The sequence below is a fragment of the Protopterus annectens genome, chromosome 7.part1, assembly GCF_019279795.1.
Source record: "Protopterus annectens isolate FY-2018-M chromosome 7.part1, PAN1.0, whole genome shotgun sequence".
Lineage (NCBI taxonomy): Eukaryota > Metazoa > Chordata > Ceratodontiformes > Protopteridae > Protopterus > Protopterus annectens.
In genome coordinates, this window is record NC_056740.1 from 191,571,183 (window position 1) to 191,598,599 (window position 27,417).

The 27,417-nt window shown below is 37.0% G+C and overlaps 1 protein-coding gene across 1 annotated transcript in view; it reads right to left on the reverse strand.

Annotated features, from left to right (window-relative positions):
- Window positions 1-27,417, reverse strand: part of IRAK2 (interleukin 1 receptor associated kinase 2) — an 862,709-nt gene that overhangs the window by 404,392 nt on the left and 430,900 nt on the right. Inside the window, exon 6 of the mRNA XM_044078636.1 lies at window positions 1,637-1,701. Within this exon, the coding sequence (XP_043934571.1) occupies window positions 1,637-1,701 (65 nt within the window). The remainder of the gene's footprint in view (window positions 1-1,636; window positions 1,702-27,417) is intronic.

Sequence of the window (27,417 nt, forward strand, 5' to 3'; positions counted from 1 at the left end):
CAAATCAATGCATGCATCTTTTTCTCACATGGAAGTCCACTCACATTTACTGTCATCCTAGTCCCTTTTCTTTCGATCATTTCCACTAAATTATACTCCCACTATCTGACCTTCAAAATTGGACACTGTACTTCCTGCTGGGGTCTTTTCAGGGCCGTAAACAATATTAATATGATTTCCCTTAGAAAGCATTAATAAAACATCCCTAAACAACGAATCAATCTTCCATATAATGCAGTATCTTACAGGTTTCTTTGTGAACTGGGCAACAGGTTAGTTAAATAGGATTTTTGACAGAAACAATACCTGCTTTGCTACAAATATTTCCAAATATGCATTGTAGATGTTTTAAAATGTACTTTCAGAACCACAGTTAACAAGCTGATGATATTTTCTGTTGAAAGTGTACGAGTCAATTTTGCAATCATAGTTTAAATGGGTCCTTGAACCCTTTAACTTTCCAATTATCAAATGAAATAAACATATACATGAATAAGCAATCAAAAATGCCACTGATTGACAACACAAACAGAATGTTGTTTCTCTTCCAGAGCTTTATGAAGACATACACAGAGCACTATGATCTATTTTACAATTAACAAACAAAAGGTGAGACAACGTCAAAGCACAACAAACTACCACAGGTATTGAAGACAAAGTTTGTGGAGTGTGGTTAAAACTAATAGCATATTCATTTGCATACCTAGCTCCTGAAGAAACAACTGTCTTAGGGTTCTGAACCCAGTATACTCAACATTTTCTTCTAGTTATACTGCACTATCCACACTCAGTAAGGAAACTGAAACCTAGAACGTCTTCATACATTACTTAAGTCTCTGATTTACAGCCTGACTGCACACAGAAATAAGTTACACCTCATAGAGATCGTATGCCATAATGCATCAGGCATACATTACAAAGAAATAAAGAAGTGAAGTATTTCAGCTGGAACTTGAACCAAAGCTGTCTAGAATTTTAGTTGCATTAATTGCCTGCCCTATACTCCACTGTTCGCTTTGTGACTATAGTTGTTTATGCACCACTGGGATGGAATTAGAGGAAAAAAAGGTCTATTAATATTCTAATATTTAGATATATTTGTGGTAGAACTAGTTAACAAAAGAACAATTTAACAAGTGGCAACCTGGTTTTGTAACTGTGCAATGTGGTCCTGGGATTGCGGCTGTCTATTCCAAGTTTTGTATTACAGCAAAAAACATGCTCCAGGTTCACTCCAGGATCCAGGTGTTTTGCAACACCATCTGGTTATTAGAGCCTGAAATGAGTTCCTAGTGGCCTGCATTAACTACTCAATGCACCATTTTCTTCTCCATGACATGTTGATTCTAAGTGGGGGGACATTACCTCAGCAGTTGAATATAGTTTACAGTGTTCTGTGGCTGTAGACAGCATTATGCCTTTGATGTTAAATCTGGTACATTCAGGGGTAACAAAACTATTTTATTTCTTTCACAGCATGAACTGAACAGGGAATACTACAAATCTGTCTCACATGGATAGACTTAACTAGAGAGAGAAACAGGTGCTTTCAACCTAAAATGCATCTAAACAACATAAAGCTGTTTTATGTAAAAATAAATAAATAAATGAATAAATAAATAAACAAATTACTCACTGGGCACAGATCCGTAGTTCTGTATCATATGACTTCTGGGCAATCCTCTGACCAAAGTCATTGTTCTGTTATAAAGAAAAATTAAACTGTATGTTAAAATGAAAATAACGTAATCAGTATATCAGAGGAGTATAACTGATGTTTTAAACATTACCACATTCTTAGGCCATACTCTAAATATTACCACTTCTGCTCCATTTCTAAATGAGTCAGCACATACATGTGATTTGCATTTCTCAGTTATTAAAATAAGTGCTGATGCCCATCCTTTACAAAGTTTGGCTCTTGTCATAAATCACACGACAATTAAACTGTATGTTAAAATGAAAATAACGTAATCAGTATATGAGAGGAGTATAACTGATGTTTTAAACATTACCACATTCTTAGGCCATACTCTAAATATTACCACTTCTGCTCCATTTCTAAATGAGTCAGCACATACATGTGATTTGCATTTCTCAGTTATTAAAATAAGTGCTGATGCCCATCCTTTACAAAGTTTGGCTCTTGTCGTAAATCACACGACAATTTCACTGACTGCATCCATTTTAAGTTACAATACCTGCAGATTTTATTTATATCAGAACAATGCAAACTCACAAAGAAAATGCGTCTGCACAAAGTAACATAAACTGCTTCCACCACATGCACATTTAATCTGTCAGTTTAAGAAAGTTATTGACACTTTGAACAGATGTTTTTAAGGAACATCAAGGGAACATCCTCTGAAGAACTGTAGAGATCTGAAATACTTGCATTTTTTCCAGCTGGGATAAGCTGTAGGACTTTCCTGTACAGAATCTTATTTCCTTCCAGTCATCACACAGGTGGCATTATTTCAGCTCTGACCAATGCACAGTGCTATCACTGTTCTTGACCATCACACAGGTGGCACTACTTCTGCTCTGACCAATGCACAGTTACATCACTGTTCTTGACTATCACACAGGTGGCACTTCTGCTCTGACCAGTGCACAGTTCCATCACTGTTCTTGACCATCACACAGGTGGCACTACTTCTGCTCTGACCAATGCACAGTCCCATCACTGTTCTTGACCATCACACAGGTGGCACTACTTCTGCTCTGACCAATGCACAGTTCCATCACTGTTCTTGACCATCACAGAGGTGGCACTACTTCTGCTCTGACCAATGCACAGTTCCATCACTGTTCTTGACCATCACACAGGTGGCACTACTTCTGCTCTGACCAATGCACAGTTCCATCACTGTTCTTGACCATCACACAGGTGGCACTACTTCTGCTCTGACCAATGCATAGTTCCATCACTGTTCTTGACCATCACACAGGTGGCACTACTTCTGCTCTGACCAATGCACAGTTCCATCACTGTTCTTGACCATCACACAGGTGGCACTACGTCTGCTCTGACCAATGCACAGTTCCATCACTGTTCTTGACCATCACACAGGTGGCACTACTTCTGCTCTGACCAATGCACAGTCCCATCACTGTTCTTGACCATCACACAGGTGGCACTACTTCTGCTCTGACCAATGCACAGTTCCATCACTGTTCTTGACCATCACAGAGGTGGCACTACTTCTGCTCTGACCAATGCACAGTTCCATCACTGTTCTTGACCATCACACAGGTGGCACTACTTCTGCTCTGACCAATGCACAGTTCCATCACTGTTCTTGACCATCACACAGGTGGCACTACTTCTGCTCTGACCAATGCATAGTTCCATCACTGTTCTTGACCATCACACAGGTGGCACTACTTCTGCTCTGACCAATGCACAGTTCCATCACTGTTCTTGACCATCACACAGGTGGCACTACGTCTGCTCTGACCAATGCACAGTTCCATCACTGTTCTTGACCATCACACAGGTGGCACTACTTCTGCTCTGACCAATGCACAGTTCCTTCACTGTTCTTGACAGCAATACTACTTCCAAATGTTCTGTTCATCCATGACCCTTATCAAAGTATCATACCATAGAGAGATATTTCACATCTCTCAACTTAACTATATACCAAAATTCATCTTTTTTGCCATCATACACTTTATAAACATGGCACCCATGTGGCTTACTGATTCTCTTTAAGTACCTAAAAATTTATATTATATCTCCCTTCTACCATTCCTAATTTGTCTTAAACCTGAATGTAATGGCATGTATATATAACTTTGAAAATAATGTTATGTTTTGTAAAGTGTTTTATAATGAGTACTATATGTGCTAAATGCTGGTATTGCTTATGACTGTAATCTGCTTGAAACTAGCATTTACTAAATGTTCAATGCGTATTATTATCTTGGAGCTTTTCTCCCCGGGCCCCCGCTGAAAATGGACATGTATCCAGTCAGACTATCCCGGTCAACAAATGTAAAATACAATAAATAAAATAAATGTTAAAGCACTTTCAGTAATCCCTTTCGTGCCTTTTGATGCACATTGTATACCATTTTTGCAGTCCTTCCCTGAACTATTTTAGCTTTGCTTATGATGCTACACTAGTAAGTTCTTTAAAACTGCACAATGTACTCTAGACAGCGGTTTATCACATTTTTGTAAATTGGAATCAGAATTACTCATTTTATACTTGTGAAACTTTTACTAATACATCACAGTACTACATTAACCTATTCATTCTTCTTCAGTTTTAGACTATTCCCTGGACACATTTTGGTGGGTGTCTGTTTCCCAGATACATTAGCAGGTTTTTCTTGCATTGAATTCAAGCTGCCTTGTTTCAGACCATTCTTGTTTAATCTCTCTCCCCTCTCTCAATCTCATCCCCACCTTATTTTGTATAGCTCTAACTTTGTGTCATCAAAAAGGTAAATGTTTTCCAAGTCTTCTGAAAGGCAACTTATAATGAGACTGAAAAGGAATGATCCCATGATGGATCAGTGTACTACCCAGAGGTTACGTCACCCCATTTTCACTTCACGCTTCAAAGATAAAAAAAAATTCTGGATGTTCCACCCTGTCAGAAGGAATAGGCAACTCTTGAAATCAAAAGTTGCTAGACAAAAGAGTCAACCAAGAAGTCCCCGCAAACCAAATAGGATTTGGAACATACTCAAGATTCTTTTTAGTTCCAAAGAAAAAAGGGGACTGGAGACCCATTCTAGACCTCAGCATTCTAAACAAGTTGGTAAAGAAGAGCAAGTTCCAGATGGTGACACTGCAGTCGATACTCCCATTCCTGAGAAAAGATGACTGGATGTGCTCTATTTGAGTTAATGCTGTTTAACCCTCTGTTCTCTACTGGCTAGCCATTACTGTAACCATGGTACCATCACAGGATACACTGAAAGTCTGCCTTATCTGTTCACTAATCTTTTATGCTGTGCTGTGTAAAATGTTTTGTGAAATCCAGTGAATCAGAAGGCTTTTTCTGCCTTGGAAAGTGAGGGTGTTGCTTGATTTTTTGCTGAAGAGGTTGACTAAATTAGGCCTAAGACAGTTCGCCTAGCCACCGATGGAGTGTCTGCCTCAGGAATGATGCTGGGTAGATTTCTGACATACTGACTAAGAAGAGATCATCAGCTTGATTTTGATTTTACAGCTTAATTATTTTGGGCTGGACTAAGGACCATTCAGATTCAGACGAGTTTTACATTTTCTGCATTTCTTCAGTCCAATTATTTTCTGATTCTTTTCCAGGCTGCACGTCTGACTCAAAAGAAGGGTTTTGTTCCAGCTATACAGAGGAAGGATGTTATAACATAACTCTCATTCTTAAGAAGCCATCTCTGGGATTGTATGATCTGGAAAACCACCATTCTAATGCTAACTTGCCTTTTGCTAGCAAAGTTTTTGAGAAGGTAGTATGCATGTGATTCAGCCTATATTTTCTTATACCTTATGACTAATTTGGGCACTGATACATCTGGCTTTAGACGCTTTTGGAACACTGAGGCTGCCCTTACTACTGCCATAAATTAATTCCTAGCTCTTATTGATCTCTTAGAACCTTCAAATACCTTCAGATAATCTTGACTGGGTGACATACCTCTCAACCTTTGAGCACAAGAAATCTGGACAAAGCCAAAAATAATGGTGGGACAAAGGTCCAAAAATAGGGACACATTTTAAATCTTGCTCTTATAAACTTAGAAAGTCGTTAGAATAAAATATGTTGTGTAAGCATGCATTTTTGGAAGGATATGAAGTCTGAAACTCAAATGTCTGTCATTATTCAGTGATTTTAATTGTTAATGATTTGCCGGAAAACCACACATCTTACGAGGAAAAGACCAGAAGTACGAGGCAAAAAAATCTAGTCATTCTGCGAAAATTGGGACAGTTGAGAGACATGCTGGGTACCTCCATTCCCACTGTAGCATGTCTGCTAAGTTCTTTATTTTGAGACTTATAAACAAATGTTATACAATATAACAGCCATTTAGAGCAACTTTAATGTAACTTTAGACACAGGGGATCCTTGCTTAGAATATGAAAAGGAAACAAATAGTTGATCAGATTTCTGGAATTCTGCAGTTCTATGTAGGTAAATACATAACTGTCTATGTACATCCAATTGATGTAACATGTACTCTGCTTTGTTTCCATAATTTGGGAAGAAAACTGGTAACTCAAATTTGTTTCTGAAACCACTTTAGGTAAAAAAGAGAGGTTTGTTCGTAAAGACACCCTGTCTCTATGGAAAAGCAAATATGGGGGGCTTTATGGACAATGCTTGCAACTCTGACACTCTTCTAGCAGAGGTGATAGGCACCAGGAAAATGGATTTCCAGGTCAAAAATGTTAATTTGCAAGATGATGCTGGTTCGAAGGGAGGAAAAACTACATGAGATAGAATGAAATTCAGATCCCAAGGTGCTGGAGGGTCCTTAATAGGTGGTCTTAACAAAACAGTACCCTTAAGAAAAGCCTTACATAGTTTATGAAACATTATATTAGTGCCATTGCTCCCAAATGGAAGCTTGAGATCACTGCTAGCTGAACCCATTAGGAGTAGCTACAGCCACACTCAACTTAGAGTCACTTGAGTGGAGTGTAGCCACCATCAAAGATCCTTCATGCAAGTTTCTGTTATGATTACCTCGTGAGACATTAGTAGTTCTTGCATCGACCACTGAATGGATAGCAGTCACTGAAGAATACTCATATGTACACATGCTAGGGGAAGTAAAACTACTGCTGCCACTATGATCCCTAGAGCTTTGAGAACTATCCTCACTGGGGCTTTCTTTCTTCTCAAAAGATATCTCACCTGGTACCTTAGAGATTGGACCCTTTTTGGTGAGTCTTGTCATCATTTGTGTTGAGTCTAATTCTGCCCCTATGAATACCACATGCTGAGAAGGCACTAAGGCAGATTTTTCATAGTTTATGGTAATCCCTAGGCAACAGCACAGTTGCAAGGTTGTATTTCTGGCCTTGATTAGCAGATGCCAGGTCGTGGCGGTCAAGAGCCAGTCGTCTAAGTATGGAAACACCCAGAATCCTAAACATCTCAAGTGAGCTGCTACTACTGACACACATTTGATGAACACTCTAGGGGCTGCAGTGAAGTCAAAGGGCAAAGCTCGAAACTGGTAGTGACTGGGTCCCAGAGGAGAGCGCAAGTGTCTCCTGGATCACCTGTCCATTTTTATGTGGTAGTATGCATCCTCGAGATCTACAGAGCACATCCAATCATCTTTTCACAGGAATGGGAGTATCGACTGCAGTGTCACCATCCAGAACTTGATCTTCGTTTCTGACTTGTTTAGAATGCCGAGATCCAGAATGGCTCTCCAGTCCCCTTTTTTCTTTGAAACTAAAAATAATCTTTAGTAAGTTTCGAATCCTATTTGGTCTGTGGGGACTTCTTGGATGACTCTTTTGACTAGCGACTTTTGAATCTCCAGAGTTGCCTATTCCTTCTGACTGGGTGGAATGTCTGGAACTTTTTGCATCTTTGAAGCGTGAAGGGAAAATGGAATGACATAACCTCTGGATATGATGCTTTGTACCTATTTGTCTTTTGTTAGTTGTCACCAGGCTTCTGGGTACAAAGATAAGTGACCCCCAGTTGCCTCCAGAGCTGGACAACTGGACCTCCTTTCAGGAGCGCTGAAAGGGCCTAACAAAGAAAGATTCTCTGTCACCCTGATTTTGCGGAACCCCTCTGCGACGAGGTTGGCCTCTTCCATTATTACTTTCCCCACTGCCCCTGAGGGAACTTAAACCACGTGTGTCCTGAAAAGATCTCTGTGATTTTCAGAACCACATCTTACCACTAACTTTCTGACCTTTGGGATAAGGTCTAGTAGGCATGGAAAAACAGACTCCTATGGCAGGCAGAGTCTTTCCTTCCTGCTCACAACTGGTCAGTGTGTCTTTTACCTTAGGCCTGAACAAAGATGAGCCGTCAAACGGGGCGTTAACAAAAGAAGACTTAAAGGGTTCCGCAAAGTCACACAAGCGAATCCAAGAATGTATCGTTAGGGAAATTCCAAAACCTGCTGCTCTACTTGCTCCATCAGCTGCATAAGAGATGAGTCTCATGGATGAGTTAACAACTGAGTTTAAGGTAGTGAGCTGAGAAGCTACTCTGTTGGCAACTTTTTTAGCTACTGAACCTTGGAGGGTATCTCCTAGCTCTTTCAGGACATCCCTCTACAGTCTTGTATAATGCATGAGATAGTTCAGTGATCTGAGAGAAAAGGCCACTGAAGAAAAAATGCACTTTCCGTATCTGGTCCATAGTCCTAGATTCCTTGTTTGGGGGATGGACAGAAAAAGATGTCTCCGAGAGTTCTTTCTTTGTGGCCACTGCCACAACCATGGCATCGACTGGGGCTCCCTTTGCTAAAAAAGATTTGTCAGGAGGGGACGTAATAAATATATTTGGCCTCCTAGGAGTAGGCTCAATGGAATCTGGGGGCTCCCGCACCTTTCAGGAAACCAGCTCAAGGAGCTCATCGAAAGGCGGAGTCATCCAAGAGGTGGAAGGGTGAGTCCCAAAGGCCTTCAGGTATATGGATTCCTCTGCTGAACTTTTGTGACTGCCAGCCACCTCTCTGCTTTAACATTTCCAGAATGCCTACAAAGGAGACATCATCAGGAGGTGACCATGATGACCCTTCTGCCTCATCGAGGTCCCTATCAGAAGTGATGGACTCTTCTGGGGAGTCTAAGTGCTTCCTCTTGCACATTTTCTTTCGATGGACCTCTTCAGAAGGGTATTCTGAGGAGGTTTCAGAATAGTGGAGGTACCCTGTGGGGCATCTGGAGGTCTAGGGTCTCTGCGTCCCTGTGGGTGCAGGGGTAAAGAGGCAGGCACTGATGCTCTAGAGGGAGGAACATCCATAGAGGACTGTGGTCCCATCTGTGGAGAAAGACGAGGAATCTTGCATGCTGATTCAAGGACAAAGAGAAGAAAGGTCTTTTGCCAGATTTTGAAGAGTTGTCTGACTTATCAGATTTTGCAGAAGGGGACTTATCTGACCTAGATGAACCTGGACCTTCTTCCAGTGCCTCCAAGAAGGGGGGTTTAAGTAGGCCTTTTAAGATTAGTTTATTTTTCCTCTCCAGGAGGGCTCTGTGATTAAAAGAGTGGCAAATAGAGCACGACTCCTGGAAATGGACCACCCCGAGGCAATAGACACAAAGGGTGTTTTTATCGCTGAAGGGCATCTTTTTGCTGCATCTCTCAAACTTCTTAAATCCCACTGGTTTGGAATCCTTGCCAGACATCTTAAGCTAAATCGAAAACAACAGAATAGAATTATTAATAAGACCAATATGAAAATGCAACTGCTGTTGATTTTTTCTAGAAAAACAGTAACAAGAAAAAAGGAGTTCATGACGCTCAAATTAAAATGGGTCCTAAGAAAAAGGGAACACAAGACTTTTTTGGCTTGATCCTCCAAGTTAAATGGATTGAGTTACTAAGAGCTACACAACACAAAGAAAACGAGAAACTCTCTCTCTCTCTCTCTCTCTCTCTCTATATATATATATATATATATATAAAAAACAATCAAGGACACCAACACCAACCAAGCTAATATATATATATATATATATATATATATATATATATATATATATATGGTTCTAGGTCATAAGATCGACAGCCACTCTCACCGACAACAAAAATATCGACACCACATTATCGACAAACCATAAACACGACACCTCACATGCCCGACAAACAAGTAACCGACGGTCCACAAACACGAAACCCCACACACTGCACACACCACAATAACAACAATCAACTAACAAAACACATCCCTAATCCAAAACCACACACAGAACACAAGCACACCAAAATCCTCACAAACCCACACTAAACCTCACACACACAACTACGTCCAACCCTAACCCAAACCCTTACCCTAAGGTCCGTCACTATCGCACACTCAGCTAACCCGCGCCCTAACCCTAACTCACTTAACCCACCCCTAACCCAAAAAATACCACTACCGCACACTTACATAACCCGCGCCCTAACCCTAACTCACCTAACCCAAAAAACTGCCACTACCGCACACTTACCTAACCCGCGCCCTAACCCTAACTCACTTAACCCGCCCCTAACCCAAAAAATACCACTACCGCACAGTTACCCAACCCGCGCCCTAACCCTAACTCACTTAACCCACCCCTATCCCCACAGACTGTCACTATCCACACTTACCTTAGTCGCACCCTAACGTCCGTCACCACCGCATACTCACACAGCCTTCTTTCCAACTCACTATCCCTGGCGTCGGAGTTTTCATCCGTAGCGTCGGTCTTTCGAGTGTCGATCATCTGGCGCCCGGTCATGCGTTGTCGGTTATCCCAGCTGTCGATCTTCTAACCTACACCCATATATATATGTATATATATATAATTTTGGGCTCGACCCTCTAACTTAAACGGGTCGAACTACTAAAGACACCACAACACAGAGAAAAATGACAAGCTCTATAGAAAATAACCAAGGACACAGCCCTCTAACTTAAATGGGCACTGGTGCAGTTCTCTAATTTAAATGAACTGTACCAATCACACACCAACTACACTTAATAACAAATGGTAAAACCCACAAATCGATAGTAATCCAAGGATTAGTGACAAACATTATCGAAAAGATCAAGGAAAGTTGTACTTAGCCAGAGCTAGTAGATGAACTGTTGATCTGTTTAGCGGAAAATGAGATCTGGGGATGGCTTCAGTACACTCTGAGATAGGGAGTTAGCCATAAGCTGGCAGAGGACCTCAAGCTCGAAAATATAAGCCAAGACAGATCTGAGGATTGGATCCAAACCCAATCAAGTAATAATGAAGGCGAGATAGGACAACAACACATCATATGTTTCCAGTTACCTCTTTCTTCCCTATTACACTTCCAACATTTGCCATCTACCTGAGGAAAAATACTTTGGAGTCTAGCTGGGGTATAAAAATACCGATGCAAACACTTCCAAGCAAAAATCCTAAATCCACTAGATTTTGTTGCATATTTGAGGGCCACACATATGTCCTGCCATTGTTTCTTTGTGAATTGCTTATCCAGTATTTCTTCCCAATCTTTTCTAACCTCCTCTGATGGATTTCTATATTTAAATCGGGCAATATTTTATGAGCTACTATTGATCCCTTTTTTAACAGCAGCTTCTGTTGTAGATTCAGCAAAAATCTCTTGCCAGTGCAGGTCTTTCACTTAGGATTACCCTAGCCCTTTCTCTTTGCTTATACTCTGATATCAATCCTTGATATGGAAGGCAGTCTCTGGCCTGCAGTCTAAATGTCTTCTTGGGGTGTTCACATTCTATTACCTTTCCCTCACTAATTATTTGCTCCCAATACCTTGCTTCCCTTGCAAGTTTCCTCCAGTAAATTCGAGCCACCTTTTGCCCATTTTCTGTATTTCTAATTACAGTCATCTCTATTGGCAGAATCTCCTTACTCCATTCCCATGTTGGCTTAGTTCTCAGAACACTTTCTGCTACTTTATGAACATAATATTTGGTATGACAGTTGTTATTCTCCTTAAGCACCTGCATCCAAAATACCATTTTCTCCTTATTTCTTGAATTTCCCCCTGCTTCATTATCATCACTTTCCACTCTGAAATGTTGCTTTCTGCTTGTGCTATGTACAACAGCCTTAACTGTGTCGTTCTAAAGTATCCCTTCAAATTGAGTAATCCTAAAGCATCTTGTTATATTGGAAGGATCAACTTATCCCATGTAGCTCCAGCTCTCTTCCCAGACCATATAAAATCCTTCAACTCTTTAACAATTACTAGCAACAACTTCCCCTCTGGTTGATAAAAATATGCCTTATATATGCATAAAGCTAAAGGGACTGGACTAAAAACATTTTACTGCTTTTATCTTTCTATTCATCTCCATAGAAAAGAGCTTTCAGTGTCTCAGTTTTTGCATTACCTTCTTAGTCTCTTCCCACCCATCCTTAGCTGCCATAACAGAGCTCTTTTTAAACCATATTCCCAAATACCTTTTTTAAATCACGACCCCATAAATATGGGCATTGCTGAATCAATACTTGTGTGGGTGCACAGTTTACAGCTATAGCCTTTGATTTATCTTCAATGATTTTATATCCCAAATCCATTATTTCCTTCGCCAATGGTTCTAAATACAAAGCAAATTAACAAAGGGGAAAGAGAACACTTCTCTCTGGTTCCTCTGTTCAGACACAACCTATCAAAGAGGAACCTTCCCACTTTGATTTTTGCCTTCAATCCCTAATACATCCTCCTAATTACTCTTACTATTTTATCAGGAAAGCACAAATGCTTCCATTGTTCTCATAAAATTGCAGCTTACTCTGTCAAATGCTTTCTCTGCATCAAGACCCAACAACAGTGGGATTTTCTTACATTCTGCTTTCCTATGGATCATCATTGTTCTATTAATGTTGGCAAATTCTTGCCTCCCCTCCACAAAACCACACTGATCCATATCTATCAATTTTGGCAATGCCCTTGCCATTCCTTCAGTCACTACAGACAAACACTTTATAATCCTGGTTTAAAACTAAAATGGGCCTATATGAAGCTGGGTCTAATGGGTCTTTACTGTCGTTAGGTATTACAGCCACCACAGCTTTCTTCCAGGATGTTGGTGCTTCCCCTCCTTTTAAAGTACTGTTAAATGAAGCCTTCCAGATCTTTATCACTTTCTTCCATGCAAGCTTCCAAACTTCCACCAGAATACCATCTATTCCTGGAGACTTTCCTATAGAGTGCTTATACATCACCATTTTTATCGCATCTCTTCCTGTCTTAACCACTAATTGTTGGGCCTTGCGTACCTCTTTTTTTCTCAAAAATTTCTTTATTGAATTTTGATTAATCATACAAACAATAATGACATTGAAACTTGTGAAACTTGACATTTAGGAGTTAGAAAAATTACATAGCTTGGAAACACATATAACAAACTCATAAATAAGAGAGTAAGCAAAACTATATACAATATTTACAAAAGGTAACCAAGGAGAAATAGCATGGTAAATATACCCATTTAGTAAAATGATATAAATGAATTGATATATCATATATTGTATCATGACAGAAAGTGATAGAGCTATATATCAACATTAATAATATAGAGGACCTTCTCTAAAGCTTTATTGTTTAAAGCCATTTTTTTAGGACTTTTCAACAAAGTTTTCTGTGCCGAAATATAAGAATAAGCCAGTGACCTAAAATCATTCCAATTCATTTTAGTACGGTCAAGCCAATTTTTGGATATATAAAGTTTTATAAGAGAACAAATATATATATATATACACTTGCATGTCAAATTTAGAAAGATGTATCGTAGGTATATGAAGAATTGCTGTTTCCCAGGATAAGGTTGATTTATGGTATCCCATTTTTTGTAACCGTACTTTCAAGGAAGTCCAGAGTTTATGTGTGTGATGACAAAACCAAAAAATATGTAGAAGATCAGCATTGGGAAAGGAGCAACACGGGCAAGATGGAGATTTACTAGCATTAAATTTATTTAGTTTGGAAGGAGTGAAATAAGCATTATTATTAATCATTAATTGAGTATAGAACAATTTCTTGAAAGGAGAATACTCAAGAGTGTTTCTAATAGCAGCCAATTTTTGATTTACAGTTAATTGAGAATTGTATTTATCCCAGAAGTTAGAAAAGAGACACTGTGAGTCATGTATTAAATTATTTAATAAGTTATAAGTTTTTGATAACATCTTCTCAGGGAGTAACAAGATTTTCATTATCGTGTCTAGATTATTTAAGTCTTGTTTTGTTGGCTTAATATACGCAAATTTAGCACTAATTATGTCTCTTAATTGGCGTAGGATAGTAGTATATTTGCTACTGACATTCAATAATTTTCTAAGATCAGTCAAAGATTCATATTTATATTTCAAAAGATCCCACACATTCATATTTTTTATTTGAGGATAATTTGTAAGATTAATTTGTAGTTCATTCAACTTAATATTGGGATTTAAATGAAGTGGTTGTAATAGATAAGAAATATTATCCAGATTAATAAGTTTTAATATCTCATGAAATGATGTAACTTTTTGCTTTAGGTAATTTGAGATTTTAAGAGTATTTATAATATCCATAGAAAGAAATGGAATGGCAATGGGATTAATATTTTTGTTTACAATATATTGATGCCAAAGTTTAACCCAAATAGGGTTATTATTATAATTGAGCTTATTCAAATTAGAAATGGTCAACAATTTATTAGCTGCAGTGATTAGATAGTAAAGATGAAAATTCGGCAGACCCAATCCACCCTTACTTTTGGGAGTTGATAATTTGGAATATGAAATTCTAACAGATTTTGGGAACCACAAAAATTTGGCCAATTCTTTGTTAACATTACTGAAAAAGGATTTAGACACAATTTGGTCTGAGGAGTTGAACTGGAAAAGAATTTTAGGGAGGATATTCATTTTGATTATTGCTGCTTTAGATAGAAGTGATAAGTTGAGTAGTTCCCATCTACGCATATCCAATAAAACCGTTGACCATATTCTGTTTAAATTGTTTTGAAAAAAGGATAGGGTGTTATGTTCAACATTAATACCCAAGTATTTAGTCTCATAAGTAATTTGAAAGAGGGATTCAGGAAATAAATATGGTTTATGCGCCAAATGGTTTAAAGGAAGAATGTGTGTTTTTTGGGAGTTTATTTTATAACCTGAAGCAATTGAAAATTGCTCTAAAGAATTGACCAGCTTGTTAAGATCTGTAATTGGTGTTTGAAAGTATAAAACTAGATCATCCGCAAAGGCTGATAAGAGTAAATTGGTGTTCAAGACCCTAGGAATTCTATGCAAGGAGTTTTGTGCTATATATAAAAGCAGTGGTTCTATATATAAGTTGAAAAGGAAGGGAGATAAAGGGCATCCCTGTCTTGTACCATTAGTAATCTTTATAGGGGTAGAGGTTCAACCATTAATATATAATCTAGTAAAAGAGTCTTTGTATAAAGTTTTAATCAGATTTATAAATGTATTGGGAATATTGAAATAGGACATGGTTTGAAAGAGGAAATCCCAATTCACTCTATCGAATGCTTTTGACGCATCAAGGATCAATGCATACAATGGATTGTTTTCATTTTTGGTAAGGTGTATAATAGATTCCAGAGTTAGAGTATTATCCCAAGCATGCCTGCAGGACATAAAACCTGCTTGATCTGAAGAGATTATTGAAGGCAAGACATTCTTAAGTCTATTTGCAAGAATGGAGGATAGAATTTTTATATCTATATTGATAAAAGAAATGGGTCTATAGTTATAGGGATCTGTTTTATTTTTATTATTTTTTAAGATTAGTATAGTTTTTGAAGTGTTCCAATGCAGATCAGATATATCATTTGATTTGATATGGTTATAAATTTTAAGAAGGAAGGGGACAAGTATTGGCTTAAAGAATTTGAAGAATTCCGGTGTGAGACCATCTGGGCCTGGTGATTTACTAGATTTGAGTCTATCAATGGAGTCAGAAATTTCCTGGACACTTAAAGGAGCTGAAAGAATGCACTGTTGTTGATCGTTCAAAGTAGGAAATGTTAATGAGCTTAGAAATCCATTTATGTGGGAATTGGTCATAGGATTAGATTTTTTTGAGTAAATGTCAGTATATAATAGAGTAAAGAGTTGTATAACTTCCTTATATGTGTTATAAATCTGTTTTTTATACTGAATATGCGATATTTTGGGCCTAGCAAAACTTTGTTTAATAATTCTTGCTAAAAGTTTAGAGGGGACCTGAGCCCATTCCGAATAAGTAGCTAAAAGTCTTTGTTCAAAGATGGAGAGATTGTTTTGATGTAAGAGAAGAAGTTCTTTTTGGGATTCTTGGATTTGTTTGTAATATGTAGGGTCAGAGTTTAATCTATACTGATTTTCAAGAGTCTGAATCTTTCGTTTTAGGAAGTTTTCCTTATTATTGTATTGTTTTTTAAGATAGGAAGCTTTACTTATAAACATGCCTCTCAGTCTTGCCTTGCATGCAGCCCATTGTATATCATAGGGAATAACTGTTGAGTCTAGGTTACTCTCCATTTCTTGTATTATTTCTGTACTTAATTTAATAATTTCCTTGTTATGTAACAAGTTATTATTCAAGGTCCACATATTCTGTTTATATGAATACCCAGCGTTCGTAATCAAATTTAGTTTTAGTAAAATTCTTGAATGATCAGAGAGATATCTGGGTTCAATAGAAAACTCTGATACCATATGTGAAAGAGTAGCCAAAATAAGAAAGAAGTCCAATCTGGACCATGAGTTATAGCATTTTGAATAATATGTGTATCTATCTTTTTTATTTGTGTATTTAGTGAATTGTACAGGGTCAATAAGATTATAATCTAATATGAGATCTTCTAAAGCTATGGAAGACCGATGATTATATGAAGACGAGCTACTAGTACGATCTATCTCAGGGTTAATAACGGCATTCCAATCTCCGCCTACAATGATATAATGATCTTTAAAGGAAGAAAGAATATTATATATTTGAAGAATAAATAAATGCTGATGATTACAGGGAGCATATAAGTTAAGGACAAGAAGAGGTTTATCAAGGTTATGTAGTATAGTGGTAAAATAACACCATCTACCATTAGTATCAAATTTTTCTTCTATAATGGATCCCTGAAATTTCTGTTTTATTATGATGGCTATCCCTCTCGAGTTACAGGTATCACCAGATACTATTATTTTTTGAATCCACTTTTTGTTCATTTCTTTGTACCAATCATCCCTGGGAGTATGAGTCTCTTGTAAAAAGCATATGTTGGATTGAGATTTAAAAATTAAATGGAATAATAAGGATTTCTTGGTTTTGTTCTGAATTCCCCTTACATTCCATGAATCAATATTCAATGAATTAGCCATATTTTTTCAAAGAGCTCTGAAGAATAAACTATGAATATTTAGTTTTTGGAATAAAGTGAGAGCTATGAAGGTCGGTCCTAATAGAGCTATTATCCTTGTGTAATGTTGTCTTTCGAGATGAATTTGAAGTTATTTTTATGATATTCCTTCCTATCTACCCCAGTGCCCATCCACCCTACCTAACTACAGAAGGAATAAACAGAACACAACTTATAATAAATAAAAACTTGGTTACCAATATATTCAAAATACAAAGGAAAGACTTAAGTGAAGTTCTAAAAAGGACTATAATATATTTAACAAAACTAAACATATATACAAGATTATCATAAAACCAGATGTCCGACATATCCATTACCCATTCACTTGAGCCCCCAACACTCCTTAATGTATAGTAAGGATGAATCATGTATAAGTAACACTGTAAATCACCTCTTTTTTGTACGTCTTCATTTTTATGAAAATCTAAATAGAGTTTTTCCCCAAAGTAAAATATGTATCCATTTTGAAGTAAAAAATGTATCTATTATATAGTTCAAGATATCTTAACAATTTTATCTATTTACAAGTAAATTTAAACTAAGCATCTGACACATTTTGTTTAATCACTCCTTAAGCTCTAGGCTATTAGACCCTATTAATTATGTTATAGGCATCTGGTGTTATTATGTATGTAGTCAAAATATAGTCGAATAGTAGATGTCAATTTAGGGTCAAAACATTACTTACTAGCATAACCTTAAACTTCTATATTACACCATTCATTTTGTTAATGAGTACTATAGTAACATGAGGTTTCAAATATATTCATTTACATAATAAGCTGAAGTGCTGATGATCACATATAGTAAAAAAAAAAAAAATTGTAAACAATTGTAAACAATATTTATGTGAACTGATATGCGTGAAGAATAGTGGCTTATCGGGTCTCAGGAAAAGCATGGTGAAAAAAGCGTAGATGATATATGAAGCTAGAATCTTGTTGGGTGAGAATGCTTCTATAAATATATTTCTATACATATATTTCTATTAACAAAAAATCTAGTTAAACATTTATAAAATTCTGCTTGAGTGTGTATGTGTTGTTTCATACTTAGAAGAAACCCCAGAGCACTAAAAAATAATAGCAACTAACACAGAAAACACATATCAAATAACCCTGTTGCGACATTTATACAATAACTGGAAATGTAATCTTTTTAAAGTTTTTACAAATGCTATATATTTCTAAGAGATGAGCTGCCTGGTCATGTAATTTATAATGAATAGCAGAACCTTTGGTGATGGCTATTAAAATAGCCACACTTATGCATAGTACATTGCACAACTAGTGTCAATTCAGCGACTTAACCAGCAAACAGGTGATTGGCAATAAGCTTAAGCATGTCCTTTTCTTCTTAAGCTTACAGGAATCTCACTAAGCAGGGAAGACTCTCCTTCATCAGCTTATAAGGCAGGACCAGGAGGAGAAGGGCTGCAGAAAAAAGAGACATAAAAAGCCAAAGAAAAACGCTGCTGTCTTCACACCGGAGGCATCATTTCTAATCCACACGTAAGCTAAAGAACCAGATACGGAACTTTAGGACTGCAGACATGACAGGCAAAATATGAAGATACATTCTTCAACGAGGGAGAAATTGCAAGAATCTCTCCGATGTGGCTGGGTCTGAGTCAAAGGTCCTAAAGCAACAACACAGCCCTCCAGGAAGACTATGCTTTAAGACAACGGAAATCTGAGGGAAACAGCCATTATGCCGGATTATATGTAACATCAGCAATCAAGATATGAATCATGTTTTTGACCTTCCGACTAGTCACATAACATCCGAAGTGAGTGATTTGTGACTTTTTCAGGTTTTATGGAAATGCCAAAATGCAGAACTTCAAAGTATTCATACGATCAAACTGTATTACGAGCATGGATCTTGTCGAAGGAAGTTTTTATGTCAGATGATATGTCAGTTCATAAAATGCTTTCTCGCATTGGTATGTTCAACAATTGTAGCCTGAAAGAATATCTACTCAGATGTTCGTGTTTTCACATGTAAGTTATGATGAATAACTAAATAAACAGCTCTTGAAACAAGCTTGATTATGAAGTAAGTGTCCATCGATAGTAGAATTATTTCTCATGTTTTTTTGTTATATTTGAAGTTATTTCAAGCTACTTGTATTTTGTATGTTTAATGTCATTCAGGTTTATAGGTTGCGTGACGGGAGTTCAGCGATTACAACCAGTACTCTGAGAAGTATATCATTATTTTTAAGTAACTGAAACAGGGAGAGATTTGAATAAATTCAAAAAAATATCTTTTGCCTCTTGTGGATCCGTTACAGAGAATCTTCTGCCATTATACAGAAAGGATAGCGTATTTGGATAACTCATGCAAAACTTGATTTCGCGCTTAATCAGTTCTGCACAATAAGGTGATAGTTTTTGTCTGTTCTGTTTTATTTGTAAAGGTAAATCCTGTGAGAATGTGAGTTTATGTTTGTTCCATACAAAAGTCTTTTGATTTCTAGCAGCCTCTAAGATGTTTTGGGTATCCTGAAAGTTTAACAACCTTGTGTATATGAGTCTTGGTGAAGTAGATTCTTGGCGGGAACGCAGGGCTCTGTGCGCTCTTTCAACAATAAGAGAGTCAGGTTTTAATTCACATTTAAGCAATGCTCCAAATATTTGTTTAGTGACTAAAATAAGGCTTTGATTCTCATAAGATTCAGGCAGTCCTCTAATTATTACATTGTTTCTGCGACTTCACGCCTCTAAATCCAGTACTTTGGCTTGTAACTCAGCAATAAGGGAATCTTTAGATTTTAGATTTTTTCCCACAGAGTCTATTTTAATTTCTATATCTACACTCTTATTTTCAAGTAAGTCCATTCTTTCATTGATTTGCTTAAGTGTTTTACCAAAGTCTATGAATTGATCAGAAAAACTCTGTATAGCAGTTTGAATAGGTTGTAAAGCCATTTTTAAATCTTCAATATAAAAGCTAGAGTCCATTTTTTCTTTGGTACTTACTTTGATATTTTCAGTAGATTGTTTAGTAATTCTTAGTCTTTTGGAGCCAGTGTCCTTCTCAGGAGAAAGCATAGAGGAAAATTTGGCCTTGGTTGTTTGAGTCTCCATGGAGTCAGAGTTCCCAGCCATGCCCAGGATAAGGTGTGAAATCAGGATAACTGGCACAGAGACAGGCTTCAGGAGCGCACGTGGCAAGAGATTCTTGAGGCCAAAAGTATTCTGTAGTAAATTTTTCTATAATTTATAGTTTTTCCCACTACAAATGAAATCTGAGTGGAGTATTTAAGTTCCGGCAACTTTCTGAATAAAAAACTGTGGAAAAACTTCTCTATAAAGATACTTAAAAACCGGTTATTACAGAGCAGTAAGGAGCACAGTGAATAAGGTGCAGTCTAGCCGGCAGCCATCTTGGAATCCTTGGCCTTGCGTACCTCTAACAATGGCATATTTAAGTTTTCCATAAATATTTCCATTTGTGTTTTTTTATTGATTTCCACATTTCTCTGCGTTATACAAAATTTCATAAAATTTATGAAATATCTCTAACACCTCTCCAGGATATCTGGTTATTTTTCTTGTTATAGATTCTTTAATTTTGGCAGCAATCCTTTCAGCTTCCTGTTGCCTAAGTTGTTCTTCTTTCGGCTTTTCCTGGTTAGGGGTCGCCACAGCGGAACTCTGGTCCACTACTGATTGGCAGTAGAGTTTTACAGTGCCGAGGTGCCAGCCCAACCTTCAACGAAGGCACGCTCATTCACGCATGTCTTTTGAATGCCACTCAACCTCAGGGAGGACATGCAGACTCCACACAGAAGGCCCTACAGCCGAGAATCGAACGGGAGAACCTCTTGCTGTGAGGTGATAATGCTACTGCTGCACCCCTTCCTGTTGCCTAAGTCATTGTGGTAAAAGTTTTTGTGCTCTGGGGTTATTATACAAAAAAAAAAAAAAACCCAAAACAGTTGCTTAACAACAATCTTTTACAAACTCGTGCATGTTATCCAGGTGCTCCCTTATTTTCTCATTAGCATTCTGCAGTTGTGCCTCTTCTTATTCTGTGATATTCTACTTATTCTGCAATACTTTAACCTTCGTACATCCCCGCTAAATAACTCAGTTACTTTTAACCATATATTTTTCTTTTACTTCTAACCTACATTTAAACTTCATTTCCACTCACTAACTACAGTGGATACAAAAGGTGTACACACCCCTGTTAAAATTCCAGGTTTTTGTGATATAAAAAAATCCAGAATAAATAATTTCAAAACTTTTCCCATCTTTAATATGACCTATAACTTGTAAAGTTCAACTGAAAAACAAACAAATCTGTTAGGGGAAAAATATAAAAAATAATAAACGTACAATAAGCTGGTTGCATAAGTGTGCACACCCTTAGGCTAATACTTTGTTGAAGCACCTTTTGATTTAATTAAAGCATTCAGTCTTCTTGGGTAAACACCTGCCATCAATTAAAGAGAGTCCGGTTAACTCCAAATAAAGTAGAGCTTTCCTAGTAGGATTTTCCTGACATTACTCAGTTGCAAAAGCCATGGTTCGCAGAGAGCTTACAAACCATCAAAGGGATCTCATTGTTGAAAGGTATCAGTCAGGAAAAGGGTACAAAAAAATATCCACAGCATTGGATATACCATGGAACACAGCGAAGACAGTCATCAAAAAGTGGAGAAAATATGAGACAACAGTGACTTTGCAAAGAACTGGATGTCCCTCCAAAATTGATGAAAAGACAAGATGAAAACTGGTCAGAGAGGCTGCCAAGAGACCTATAGCAACACTGAAGGAGCTGCAGGAATTTATGGCAAGTGCTGGTTGTGTAATAACAACAAAAAGGAGAAAAAAGGTGCAAAAACAGCCAAGAACAAGTCCTCTGCACCTCAATGGACCTCCAATAAAGCAGTAAACAGTCTCGGGCACAAAACACATTTTTTACAGCAATAAAGGCTCACTCATTAATGCTACACTTTTATATAATACATTTTTGTCTGACTTCTTCAGATACAAACAAAATACATTCCCATGCCTTAAATAACCCCATTAATTTTAAATTTGCCAGTAAAAACACGCCACATAGTAAATTAACAAAACAAACACATTACCCAAAATTCATTTCCCTCCCTCATGTTAAACAGTCATTATGAATACAAAGACAGTAAATTCCTAAAACTTTTTAATTTATCTAAAACAGTACATTAATAAATACAACTTACTAAATAGGTTTTTACTAAAATTTTACCTCTTCAGTAATAAAAATAAGTTTTAAAACTCCCTGGTATTTAAGCACTTGTACTCATAAAAAAATATTTTTACACCCTCTAGTGGCCAATAAATATATTGTCTCAGTCAAGACCATTCTTACAAAGAATCAAAAAAGTTTTTTGTATTTGTTTTAAAATATACTTAAATATGCATACTGTATTGATGTACCTCACTATTCCCATGATTGCAATGGTTCTATAACCTGGCCGCTAAAAGTTTTAAAACTGCGGCTAGGGATAACCCATCATTTAATCCAGGGAACCTACTGGCTTCCAACAAAATCTGTCAGTAAAGTTCCCTCTATTCAATTCTGGTCTCCACCATTCCACCCCTCAAATCTCTGGGGATTTCTTCCAGCACAAAAAAACTAAATTTTACCACTTCACATTCAATACTGTGCTTGTATAATGCATTATTAACATTTGTAATTTGTATAGCATTCAGGTGTTCGTATATTCTTCTTTTCAGCTTCCTCTCGGTTTTTCCTATATAAAATGTGTGACACACATATAGCAAGGTATACAACACCACTACTGTCACAATTGCTGTGACTCTTAGCCATTATGGTCCTATTTCTAGATTCCAAATATATTATTTCCACATTCTTAATAGAGGGGCATTGTACACACCTACCACATTTGAATGTCTTTTTCCTATGTCTATATTTACCTAATTTACTCTCAGATTGTCCCTCTAAAATATTTTGTATACTTGTTCCTTTCTTGTAAATACATTTGAATGGTGTATTGAAATCTAATTTAAGGTCAGTAATCCTACCAAACCTATTCCGTTATTTTTCTATAGTTTTACAAACAGTTTTGGCATCACCACTAAAGTCTGTGATGAATGCCGATCCAAAGCCCTCTTCCGTTTTGTTTTGATCCAAAACTAACTGATCACTATTAACACTTTTTTCCGTGATGCCTAAAATGGGGGCATATTTATCCCCTCTCTCCCTTATAACTTCATTCGTCACCTGTTCAATTAATGCTACTAGATAACCACATTCAATGAACATGTCATACAAAACACCACATTCCTTTATAAATTCCCCATCATCAGAGGTCATCCTATTAATTCTCACGTATTGCTCTTTTATAATACCTTTCTTCTGACGAAAAGGGAGGACACTAGCAAAATGAAGGATATAGTTTGAGTATGTATTTTTCCTAAATACTTCTGAATTAAATTTGTTGTCTTCCTTATAAATGGTAACATCCAAATAATCTATTTCCCTATGCCCTATACTGTATGTGAACCTTAAAAAATCAGTTGAATCAGTAACACATTGATAACATTCTAAAAACATTTGAAATGTTCCTTTCCAAAAAATACAAATACCATCTAAAAATCACTTATAAAATATCCAACAATCCTTGTACCTACTGTTCATAACGTATTTCTTTTCCCAAACCATCAGAACCAGGTTGGCATACATAGGGGCACATCTTGCCCCCATTGCCACTTCACTCGTTTGCTGGAAAAACTCTCCTTGGAAATAAATAAAGCTGTTTTTAACACCAACTCAATCAATTGCATAAAAACATAAATGTCATTGGGGTTAAATGTGTATCATCCCTCAAATATTCCTCAACCCACTCTATACCAATTGAGAGTGGTATTGATCCAAATTGATCCCCTGTATCTAGGGTAATGAAAATCAATTCCTCATCAAAACCTTATTGCTTGATACTCCTTAAAAAATCCCACGAGTCTTTTAACAATACTTCATTACCAAGATATTAAGTTTCACATCCAGGTACATCGCCAAAGGAGAAGTAACAGATCCCTCTGCTGCCGCAATCGGAATGTATCCCGAACATAGAAGGAACTTATGGTTGCGGGTTGTGCAAGAAGTCAAATAACTTCTTGTCTATAAAACCTTCCAATAATAAATCATAAAAGACTACATATATTTTTTTGTATGCTATATTAATTTCGTTAATTGATACTTTGGAGTACTTCTTATCATTGTGCAAGTTCTCCAACATCTTTGCTTCATACATGATGTTGTTCATTAAAACAATCCCACCCCCCCCCTCTCATCCGGTTTCATAACCCTTAGTTGCTCGTTGTTCCTAAGTTCTTCCAATGTTTCCTTCTCTACCTGAGTCAAATTAGGGGGAAATGTATTCTTACTCAATTTTCCCTCAACTCATGCTCAATAATTCTTTCTAAATTCTTTAACTGAGGGTGCAAGGGCAGATTGTAAATACTTCTCTTTTGCAAATTTGTGTCAAAGTCCCTCCCTCATTACCACTTTCTCATCAAAAGTCAATTGAAAATTAATTGTTTTAAGAAACAGTTTTAAATCAATTACTGTCTTACTCAAATCACACTTTTTCACAGGAACAAAGTTCAAACCTTTTGAAAGTAGTTGGAAGTGACATGGACTCAATTCTACTTCACTGTAATTAAAAATATTGAATCCCTTGTATGTATACTTAAAACCCTCCTTCAATATTTCACTATCTTGAGTTGTATTCCTCAGAACCTCCCTCTGCCTCTCCACTCATTTCGTCCCACTGTTGGTATACTGGTTGTAGATTCCATATCCTTTCTTACCTCCGGAGGAGGGAATATGCTAAAGGGGTCATTCAAAGATGGTGGACATTCATGCACACTACTAATATTCCCCCTGGGTTAATGTCATTATTGTTAGTGACTTGGACCTCCCTTTCCCCACTTTGGGGATCAGTGTTCTCCCTAGGAAAAGAGTTATTCACAAATCTAGGTCTTGGGTAGTGGGATTTTTGTAAACATTCATGCCTATACGAACACCTGAATGCTATATGAATTAAAACTGTTAATAATGCATTATACAAGTACAGTATTGAATGTGAAGTGGTACAATTAATTTTTTTTCGGCTGGAAGAAATCCCCAGATATTTGAGGGGTGGAATGTGGGAGACCAGAATTGAATACAGGGAACTTTACTGGCAGATTTTGTTGGAAGCCAGTAGGTTCCCTGGATTAAATGATGGGTTATCCCTAGCCAGAGTTTTAAAACGTAGACCGGCCGGGTTATAGAACAATTGCAATTATGGGGATAGTGAGGTACATCAAATACAGTATGCATATTTAAATATATTTTAAAACAAATACAAAAAGCATTTTTGATTCTTTGTAAGAACTGGTCTTGAATGAGACAATATATTTATTGACCACTAGAGGGTGCACAAGTAATTTTTATGAATACAAGTGCTTAAATACCAATGAGTTTTGAAACTTATTTTTTTCACTGAGAGGTTGAATTTCAATAAAAACCTATTTAGTAAGTTATATTTATTAATGTACTGTTTTAGATAAATTAAAAAGTTTTAGGAATTTACTGCCTTTGTATTCATAATGACTGTTTACTTGAGGGAGGGAAACTAATTTTGGGTAATGTGTTTGTTTTGTTACTTTACTATGTGGCATGTTTTTACTGGTGAATTTAAAATTAATGGGGTTATTTAAGGCTTGGGAATGTATTTTGTTTGTATCTGAAGAAGTCAAGGACGAAAACGTATTATAAAAGTGTAGCGTTAATGAGAGAGCCTTTATTACTGCAATACATTTCTTTTGTGCCTGAGACTGTTTACTGCTTTATTGGAGGTCCATTAAGTACTGGTTGTGTACTACGTGACAACAATCTCCCGTATTCTCCATATGTCTGGACTATAGGGTAGGGTTGCAAGATGGAAGCCTTTCCTTACACAGAAAAACATCCAGGCCCGGCTAAAATTTGCAAAACAATACATCACATCTCCCAAAAGCATGTGGGAAAATGTGTTATGGTCTGATGATGGCCACAATTCCAAAAAGTACATTTGGCGCAAAAACAACATTTCGCATCACCAAAAGAACACCATCTCCACGGTGACGTATGGTGGTGGCAGCATCATGTTTTGGGGTTGCTTTTCTTCAGCTGGAACTGGGACTTTAGTCAAGGTGGAGGGAATTAAAACAGTTCCAAATACCAGTCACTTTTGGCCCAAAACCTTCAGGCGGATAATGAAGAGGAATTTCACCTTTCAACATGACAATGACCCCAAGCATACATCCAAATCAACAAAAGAATGGCTTCAACAGAAGAAAATTAAAGTTTTGGAATGCCCCAGCAGGAGCCCAGACCTAAATCCAATAGAAAATCTGTGGGGTGACCTTAAGAGGGCTGTGCACAAGAGATGACCTCGCAATTTGACAGATTTTGAGCTCTTTTGCAAGAAAGAGTGGGCAAATATTGCCAAGTCAAGATGTGTCATGCTGACAGACTCCTATCCAAGAAGACCGAAACCTGTAATTAAACCAAAAGGTGCTTCAACAAAGTATTTTTGTTTGTTTTTCAATTGAATTGTACAGGTTATAGGTCACGTTAAAGTTGGTAAAAGTTCTGAAATGATTTATTGTGGTCTAATTTTTATATCACAAAAACCTGGCATTTTAATGGGTGTGTACACTTTTTATATTCACTGTATAACTTCCAAAGAACTTTATATCTTCCTAATAATTCCCTTATAATTAACAATACCCATTCCTTAAATTCCTTTTTTTTTAACAGATTGTTGGGGAAGTGCCAGTGTCTCATATTTACTTCATTACCTTTCATTTTTATCTTAATTACTGACGCATGATCTGAAATAGTTACTAGATGTGTGTCAAAGCTCTCTGTGAAGATAAGTGAAGGCTGCCAGCCTAGCCAGATAGAATTTTGTAGATAATTCTGTCATTTTTAAATATTAATGTAAGCCACAGGCTTGTTCTCTTAAATGTGAAAAGACTGCATTGGATATTGAACTGCAAATGTGTAAGAACAATGCATTCTGCTGTAAGAAAGCTAAGTCAAGCATTTTATGACTGTATTTCATGTCAAAATTCAGTGCTGATATGTCTGGATGAAGTAATTCTGCCTATTGATTTGAGGCCAGAGTCAATGGCTAGAATTTGCATGTATAATTTGTTTTATTGCTCTGGTTCCTGACCAGCTGCAAGATCAAAGGGGCCATTAAGCTCTGAGAGTCTGTTAGCCTGGGAACCAGAAAGAAATGATGTAATCTGAAATGAATCAGTGGTACTGTGTTATCAATTTAAGGACAGAAAGAATGAGAGCATTAGAGCATTTGTCTTGAGA